The sequence below is a fragment of the Pseudophryne corroboree genome, chromosome 9, assembly GCF_028390025.1.
Source record: "Pseudophryne corroboree isolate aPseCor3 chromosome 9, aPseCor3.hap2, whole genome shotgun sequence".
NCBI lineage: Eukaryota > Metazoa > Chordata > Amphibia > Anura > Myobatrachidae > Pseudophryne > Pseudophryne corroboree.
The window spans coordinates 482,291,871-482,301,556 of NC_086452.1; the positions used below are offsets into that span (position 1 = coordinate 482,291,871).

The window sequence follows — 9,686 nt, forward strand, 5'->3', positions numbered from 1 at the left end:
GTCTCTAAGTGAGATGGGCTGGTACAAAAAAAAAATAAGATTTTACTTACCGATAAATCTATTTCTCGTAGTCCGTAGTGGATGCTGGGGACTCCGTCAGGACCATGGGGATTAGCGGCTCCGCAGGAGACAGGGCACAAAAATAAAGCTTTAGGATCAGGTGGTGTGCACTGGCTCCTCCCCCTATGACCCTCCTCCAAGCCTCCGTTAGGATACTGTGCCCAGACGAGCGTACACAATAAGGAAGGATTTTGAATCCCGGGTAAGACTCATACCAGCCACACCAATCACACCGTACAACTTGTGATCTGAACCCAGTTAACAGTATGACAACGTAGGAGCCTCTGAACAGACGGCTCAACAATAACAACCCGATTTTTTTTGTAACAATAACTATGTACAAGTATTGCAGACAATCCGCACTTGGGATGGGCGCCCAGCATCCACTACGGACTACGAGAAATAGATTTATCGGTAAGTAAAATCTTATTTTCTCTAACGTCCTAGTGGATGCTGGGGACTCCGTCAGGACCATGGGGATTATACCAAAGCTCCCAAACGGGCGGGAGAGTGCGGATGACTCTGCAGCACCGAATGAGAGAACTCCAGGTCCTCTTTAGCCAGGGTATCAAATTTGTAGAATTTTACAAACGTGTTCTCCCCCGACCACGTAGCTGCTCGGCAGAGTTGTAATGCCGAGACCCCTCGGGCAGCCGCCCAGGATGAGCCCACCTTCCTTGTGGAATGGGCCTTGACAGATTTAGGCTGTGGCAGGCCTGCCACAGAATGTGCAAGTTGAATTGTGCTACAAATCCAACGAGCAATCGTCTGCTTAGAAGCAGGAGCACCCAGCTTGTTGGGTGCATACAGTATAAACAGCGAGTCAGATTTTCTGACTCCAGCCGTCCTTGAAATATATATTTTCAATGCCCTGACAACGTCCAGCAACTTGGAATCCTCCAAATCGCTAGTAGCCGCAGGCACCACAATAGGCTGGTTCAGGTGAAACGCCGACACCACCTTAGGCAGAAAATGAGGACGCGTCCGCAGTTCTGCCCTGTCCGAATGGAAAATCAGATATGGGCTTTTATACGATAAAGCCGCCAATTCTGACACTCTCCTGGCTGAAGCCAGGGCCAGTAGCATGGTTACTTTCCATGTAAGATATTTCAAATCCGCCGATTTGAGTGGCTCAAACCAATGGGATTTGAGAAAATCCAAAACTACATTAAGGTCCCACGGAGCCACTGGGGGCACAACCGGGGGCTGTATATGTAGTACTCCTTTTACAAAAGTCTGGACTTCAGGAACTGAAGCCAATTCTTTCTGGAAGAAAATCGACAGGGCCGAAATTTGAACCTTAATGGACCCCAACTTGAGGCCCATAGACAATCCTGTTTGCAGGAAATGTAGGAATCGACCCAATTGAAATTCCTCCGTGGGGGCCTTCCTGGCCTCACACCACGCAACATATTTTCTCCAAATGCGGTGATAATGTTGTGCAGTCACCTCCTTCCTGGCTCTTACCAGTGTAGGAATGACCTCTTCCGGAATGCCTTTTTCCCTTAGAATTCGGCGTTCAACCACCATGCCGTCAAACGCAGCCGCGGTAAGTCTTGGAATAGACACGGTCCCTGCTGAAGCAGGTCCCGTCTTAGAGGTAGAGGCCACGGATCTTCCGTGAGCATCTCCTGAAGTTCCGGGTACCAAGTTCTTCTTGGCCAATCCGGAGCCACGAGTATCGTTCTTACTCCCCTTTGCCGTATAATTCTCAGTACTTTTGGTATGAGAGGCAGAGGAGGAAACACATACACTGACTGGAACACCCACGGCGTTACCAGAGCGTCCACAGCTATTGCCTGAGGGTCTCTTGACCTGGCGCAATACCTGTCCAGTTTTTTGTTGAGGCGAGACGCCATCATGTCCACCTTTGGTTTTTCCCAACGGTTCACAATCATGTGGAAGACTTCTGGATGAAGTCCCCACTCTCCCGGGTGTAGATCGTGTCTGCTGAGGAAGTCTGCTTCCCAGTTGTCCACTCCCGGAATGAACACTGCTGACAGTGCTATCACATGATCTTCCGCCCAGCGAAGAATCCTTGCAGCTTCTGCCATTGCTCTCCTGCTTCTTGTGCCGCCCTGTCTGTTTACGTGGGCGACTGCCGTGATGTTGTCCGACTGGATCAACACCGGCTGACCCTGAAGCAGGGGTTTTGCCAGGCTTAGAGCATTGTAAATCGCTCTTAGCTCCAGTATATTTATGTGAAGAGACATCTCCAGGTTTGACCATACTCCCTGGAAGTTTCTTCCCTGTGTGACCGCTCCCCAGCCTCTCAGACTGGCATCCGTGGTCACCAGGACCCAGTCCTGTATGCCGAATCTGCGGCCCTCTAACAGATGAGCACTCTGCAACCACCACAGAAGAGACACCCTTGTCCGTGGCGACAAGGTTATCCGCTGATGCATCTGCAGATGCGATCCGGACCATTTGTCCAGCAGATCCCACTGAAAAGTTCGTGCGTGGAATCTGCCGAATGGAATCGCTTCGTAAGAAGCCACCATCTTTCCCAGGACTCTTGTGCATTGATGCACAGACACTTTCCCTGGTTTTAGGAGGTTCCTGACAAGTTCGGATAACTCCTTGGCTTTCTCCTCCGGAAGAAACACCTTTTTCTGAACCGTGTCCAGAATCATTCCCAGGAACAGCAGACGTGTCGTCGGGGTCAATTGAGATTTTGGAAAATTCAGAATCCACCCGTGCTGTTGCAGCACTATTTGGGTTAGTGCTACTACGTCCCCCAGCTGTTCCCTGGACCTTGCCCTTATCAGGAGATCGTCCAAGTAAGGGATAATTAATACGCCTTTTCTTCGTAGAAGAAACATCATTTCGGCCATTACCTTGGTAAAGACCCGAGGTGCCGTGGACAATCCAAACGGCAGCGTCTGAAACTGATAATGACAGTTTTGCACCATGAACCTGAGGTACCCTTGATGTGAAGGGCAAATTGGGACATGCAGGTAAGCATCCTTGATGTCCAGGGACACCATAAAGTCCCCTTCTTCCAGATTCGCTATCACTGCTCTGAGTGACTCCATCTTGAACTTGAATTTTTGTATGTACAGGTTCAAAGATTTCAGATTTAGAATAGGTCTTACCGAGCCGTCCGGCTTCGGTACCACAAATAGTGTGGAATAATACCCGTTTCCCTGTTGTAGGAGGGGTACCTTGACTATCACCTGCTGAGAATACAGCTTGTGAATGGCTTCCAATACCGTCGCCCTGTCTGAGGGAGACGTTGGCAGAGCAGACTTTAGGAACCGGCGAGGGGGAGACTTCTCGAATTCCAACCTGTAACCCTGAGATATTATCTGCAGGATCCAGGGGTCCACCTGTGAGTGAGCCCATTGTGCGCTGAAATTCTTGAGTCGACCCCCCACCGCCCCTGAGTCCGCTTGTAAAGCCCCAACGTCATGCTGAGGGCTTTGCAGAAGCCGGGGGGGGCTTCTGCTCCTGGGAAGAAGCTGCTTGGTGCACTTTCTTACCCTTTCCTTTGCCTCGGGGCAAATATGACTGTCCTTTCGCCCGCTTGTTCCTATAGGAACGAAAGGACTGCGGCTGAAAAGACGGTGTCTTTTTCTGTTGGGAGGGGACCTGAGGTAAAAAGGTGGATTTCCCGGCTGTTGCCGTGGCCACCAAATCCGATAGACCGACCCCAAATAATTCCTCCCCCTTATACGGCAATACTTCCATATGCCGTTTGGAATCCGCATCACCTGACCATTGTCGCGTCCATAAACTTCTTCTGGCAGATATGGACATCGCACTTACTCTCGATGCCAGAGTGCAAATATCCCTCTGTGCATCTCGCATATATAGAAATGCATCCTTTAAATGCTCTATAGTCAGTAAAATACTGTCCCTATCCAGGGTATCAATATTTTCAGTCAGGGAATCCGACCAAACCACCCCAGCACTGCACATCCATGCAGAGGCGATGGCTGGTCGCAGTATAACACCAGTATGAGTGTATATACTTTTCAGGGTAGTTTCCAGCCTCCTATCTGCTGGATCCTTGAGGGCGGCCGTTTCAGGAGACGGTAACGCCACTTGTTTTGATAAGCGTGTGAGCGCCTTATCCACCCTAGGGGGTGTTTCCCAGCGCGCCCTAACCTCTGGCGGGAAAGGATATAATGCCAATAACTTCTTTGAAATTAGCAGTTTTCTATCAGGGTTAACCCACGCTTCATCACACACTTCATTCAATTCGTCTGATTCAGGAAAAACTACAGGTAGTTTTTTCAGACCCCACATAATACCCCTTTTTGTGGTACATGCAGTATCAGATATGTAAAGCCTCCTTCATTGCCGTGATCATATAACGTGTGGCCCTACTGGAAAATACGTTTGTTTCTTCACCGTCGACACTAGATTCGGTGTCCGTGTCTGGGTCTGTGTCGACCGACTGAGGTAAAGGGCGTTTTACAGCCCCTGACGGTGTCTGAGACGCCTGTACAGGTACTAACTGGTTTGCCGGCCGTCTCATGTCGTCAACTGATTTTTGTAATGTGCTGACATTATCACGTAATTCCATAAATAAAGCCATCCATTCCGGTGTCGACTCCCTAGGGGGTGACATCACCATTACCGGCAATTGCTCCGCCTCCACACCAACATCGTCCTCATACATGTCGACACACACGTACCGACACACAGCAGACACACAGGGAATGCTCTTATCGAAGACAGGACCCCACTAGCCCTTTGGGGAGACAGAGGGAGAGTTTGCCAGCACACACCCAAGCGCTATAAATATATAGGAACAACCCTATAGAAGTGTTGTCTCCCTTATAGCAGCTTAATATATATCAAAAAACGCCAAAAAAAGTGCCCCCCCTCTCTTTTTTACCCTGTTTCTGTAGTGCAGTGCAGGGGAGAGTCCTGGGAGCCTTCCTCGCAGCGGAGCTGAGCAGGAAAATGGCGCTGCGTGCTGAGGAGATAGGCCCCGCCCCCTATTTCGGCGGGCTCTTCTCCGGAGTTTGTGAGACCTGGCAGCGGTTAAATACATCCATATAGCCCCAAGGGCTATATGTGATGTATTTTTTAGCCAGAACAAGGTATTCTCATTGCTGCCCAGGGCGCCCCCTGCAGCGCCCTGCACCCTCCGTGACCGCTGGTGTGAAGTGTGTGACAACAATGGCGCACAGCTGCAGTGCTGTGCGCTACCTCATGAAGACTGAAAAGTCTTCTGCCGCCGGTTTCTGGACCTCTTCGCTTTTCGGCATCTGCAAGGGGGTCGGCGGCGCGGCTCCGGGACCGGACTCCATGGCTGGGCCTGTGTTCGATCCCTCTGGAGCTAATGGTGTCCAGTAGCCTAAGAAGCCAATCCATCCTGCACGCAGGTGAGTTCACTTCTTCTCCCCTAAGTCCCTCGTTGCAGTGAGCCTGTTGCCAGCAGGACTCACTGAAAATAAAAAACCTAAAAACTTTTTCTAAGCAGCTCTTTAGGAGAGCCACCTAGATTGCACCCTGCTCGGACGGGCACAAAAACCTAACTGAGGCTTGGAGGAGGGTCATAGGGGGAGGAGCCAGTGCACACCACCTGATCCTAAAGCTTTATTTTTGTGCCCTGTCTCCTGCGGAGCCGCTAATCCCCATGGTCCTGACGGAGTCCCCAGCATCCACTAGGACGTTAGAGAAAAATCTTTGAGGAGGCTGCTTTATGAATGGGAAAACATAACCCCGAGATACCACTTCTTGCACCTAAGCGTCTGTTGTCGACCGCTGCCATATGTGTGCAAACTGAAGAAGACGGCCCCCTACCTTGGAGTCCCCCAAGTGGAGGCACACACCCTCAGGCTGATGGTTTCTGTTCTGGTTTGGAAGTTGGCCCTCTAGTTGCCAACTGCTTCCTTGTTTTACCAGACTTACTGTGCTGAGTTTGCTTAAACTCATTTTTACCTTTTGCTTTACCTTGCCACCGAAATGGCCTAAATCCTGAACCCTTAGGTTTAGGAGTATAACTGGCAGGAAATTTAACCTTCTTGGATTCAGCTTCTGACTCCAGAATCTCTGTCAATGCCTTACCAAAAAGAATGTTCCCAACAAAAGGCAAAGCTTCCAGAACCTTTTTGGATTCTGAATCAGCTTTCCATATACTAAGCCAAATTCCTCTGCGAACAGCTACCATTAAGGCTGAAGCTTTGGAAGCAATCGTACCCATATCCATTGCTGCTTCTTCTAAAAATAGCGCAGCCTGTTTCATATGAGCTATATGGGATTCCTGCTCCCTAGTAGGTGCTAAAAGCCCATTCTCTAATTCTTCAGCCCATTCAGCTACCGCCTTTGCCATCCAGGCTGAGGCCATAGCTGGCCTTATGACTGCCCCTGACAGAGAAAATATTTTTTCAAAAAACCATCCACTCTTCTGTCTGTGACATCATTTAATGATGTTGATGGCAAGGGTAGAACAGATTTTCGCACAAGTCGAATGACGTGCGCATCTACTTTAGGAGGCACTTCTCTTTTTAAACAGTCCCCAGTTGGAAAAGGGTAGTAAGAATCCCATTTTCTTCGAATTCTAAATTTCTTCTTGGGTGTAGCCCAAGGTTCCTTTATAATTTCCGTCAGTTCTTCTGACCCTGGAAACTCAACCCTCACTGTTTTGGGACGTTTAAACACAGGTGCTTTAGTTTTAACTACTGGCTCCACTGAATCTTCTAGACAGAATAGCCTTCATTGCTCCAATTAACTCAGCTATATCTTCTGAGCTGAAGTCCTCTATTTGTTCTTCATAAGGTGAAGTAGAATATATGGAGTCATCTGTTGTATCATCTTGTGTAGCCTGTTCATTAGAGGATATATTTACCCTTGGTTTATCAGCTTGTCGACTTGTAGAAGCTGTAGGGACTATACCATAGGATGGGAGCTGCATGTATGGGTTAATAGTGTACCCTATTCCTGCGGTTGAAGCTGCAGGGGCCAACCTGTCAGCTATACTGGATAAAGTCTGTGCAAATAAGGCCCAAGGTGGATCTATTTGTGGTTGAACAGGGATCTGCCTTGCAGTCTGCTGAAATGAAAAACAATTTGCACACAATCCATTATTTCCTAAGGATTGAGTTATTACCCCCACCTTGCAGGATAAACATGTTTTAAGTGTTGGTGTTACTGTTGTAACCTCGTCACCTTTGCCGCTCTTAGACATGATAAATAATAAATTCTTCCACAGTATACTACACAATCTGTGACTGAAAACACTTTATATTGCCTAAAAAGTGATAACAATCCGACCCCAACCCAAGCACCAGCATTGAGGTTCAGAAAAAACATTGACAAACATATATAAAGTCAGCAATCACACTAGCAGTCAGCCACATGATATTATTAGTCATATTAGCATATTATCAACTACAAACACATTTTAAGTATGTAGGCGTACATTTACTGTTCTCTGTAGTATACAGTTATCTTATTGTATTCAGACGCAATTGCGGAGAAAACCACAGTAATGTACAGACTCATATGCAATAGGCACTAAACTCAACTATTCATACTAACACAGTAGATAGAAATTTAGTGCTGTATTACCCGTACTCAGTAGAGTGGGATACAGGGAGATTCACCCCACTTCCAGGATCGCTCAATACGTTAGTAAACGCTGAGTGGATCCAGACACTACTAGTGTACACTGCTGCCCTGGTATTTTTTATTGGACACAGACGCTCAGTGAACGTTAGTGTATGCAGACGCTCATGTCTGCGACCCAGTCTCTTAGCGGTCAACAGTGTATACAGACGCAGCAGCCTATGCTGCGACCGAGTCCCCTCGTGGTAGCGTCTGAGACGGAAGTGAGGCAATCAGTTCATGGCGGGAGACGCACGGTAACTGGTCATGACCTGGGGGGAGAGGCGACCAGAAGAGCGTCTGACTCCCCACTGCTGACATCAACCCTAGGGATCGTGGCTTCAAACTAATCCTGGCGCCTTCTGATCCCTAAGTCCTAGCGCCAGAGCACCCGTGGTGATGGCGCGTCAGCTACTGTTTGGTAGTCTCCTCCCATTACAGTGCGGCTGTGTCCGTATTCCCCTTCTAAGCGGAACCAATGCCTTACCTTCTCCCCGTGCTCCGGCCACAGCCTGGAAACGTCTGCTGGACCTGCTAGTATATCCGACACAGACGCCCGCCGAGACAGCACTGTACCGTGGGTAAGTGTTGTTGTGACCCGGTGGAGAGTTGTTGGAGCGACTCTTTCCAATATGCGTGTTAGACGCTGTTAGGAAGATCACTCAGAAAACGTAGTAAGACTATAAAAATCAATCAAATTTAAAGCTTAGGGCTGCCAAACACAGCAGCTCTGTGACCATGGTCCAACTCCTGCCGCACCAAACAAAAAACGGATTTGACTGAGCCAGTGGGTAGGATATGGACGAGACCGGTGCATCTTGGGAGGCCACAAAGCTCGTGATCGATTTGGTGCCAATCCGCTGACGCTCGAGCATGTCCCAATGTTATCCTGTGGATAACCTGTGGACCCAGCCGGAGAAAGATGAGGTAAAACAGAGTAGGGTTGGTCTCCAGCAAATAGGCGTGTGGTAAAAGAATTCCTTTGTTCTGAGCCTGCCAACCTAGGGCATAACCGTAGACAGAATAGAGGGCAAAGTCTCCATGCCAGCACCAGACGTCCTGCCCACAACAACCAATTATAGACCTGGCTTTTGTGCCCCAGTCCCACCAGCTGCACTAGTCTTCCTCAAGGATAGAAGCTCTCACAAGCAAGGCCCTCTGAACCTCATGCCTCAAGTCTGTCCCCACACTGTCCATGCTTTGTGCTATCGCTGTATGATGGCTACAGGACGTCACATGCTGAGAATATATGCAGTGTGCCGCTGTTCTCTGACCCGGCGCTGCACAACTTGTGGCGCTTTATAAATAAAGGGTGATTATTGCTCTGGCAGATAGCAAGTCATAATGTAAGCAACGGCAACGCTCTGCATAGGGTGGGGACGCTTATCTTATATAATAGAAGGCTAACGCGGCTCCTCACCTCTATGGGGGGGAATTCAAGTATTTTGTGCGCCGGCGGCCACTAGATGGTGCCCAACGGAGCAATTCAAGTGTTGATCCATTTAGGCGCGCACAGACGCTGACATTGTGGTTATGTTGTTCCGTCATTCTGACGGGCTGGTAACTAGTTATGAATGAATCTGTCAGGAACGGCTGGAACATAAAACGTCTCACCTGGGCTTATTCCTGGATTGCTTCAGACACTCCTGGAAACAGTCCAGAGATTTCCAGAGCTGCAGGATCTTCTCTTCCTCTGCGGGGAAATTCACCGTCTCTGGCACCTGCTGAGCCATCACGGACACTGCGCAGAATGACACATTATAGGATAATACGCAGCGGCTATTGTGCTTCCTACACTGTATTACACACGGATAATACTGACACTATGGTCTCCCAAGCATCCCACGTACTAAGTAGGAGAATACAACGCAGGGTGATGGCAGGCAGGCGGCACGACGCAGGGGGAGTGACCCAGCCAGGCAGCCCGACGCAGGGGGAGTGACCCAGCCAGGCAGGCGGGCGGCACGCCGCAGGGGGAGTGACCCAGCCAGGCAGGCAGGCGGCACGACGCAGGGGGAGCGACCCAGCCAGGCAGGCGGCACGACGCAGGGGGAGCGACCCAG

General features: G+C 49.4%; 1 protein-coding gene across 1 annotated transcript in view; it reads right to left on the minus strand.

Moving 5' to 3' along the window:
- The window catches only part of IARS1 (isoleucyl-tRNA synthetase 1), a 513,623-nt gene extending 504,259 nt beyond the window's left edge, over nt 1-9,364 (minus strand). The window contains exon 1 of the mRNA XM_063941580.1: nt 9,238-9,364. Coding sequence (XP_063797650.1) covers nt 9,238-9,356 — 119 coding nt within the window. The 5' untranslated portion in view covers nt 9,357-9,364. The remainder of the gene's footprint in view (nt 1-9,237) is intronic.
- Between the last annotated feature and the right edge of the window lie 322 nt (nt 9,365-9,686).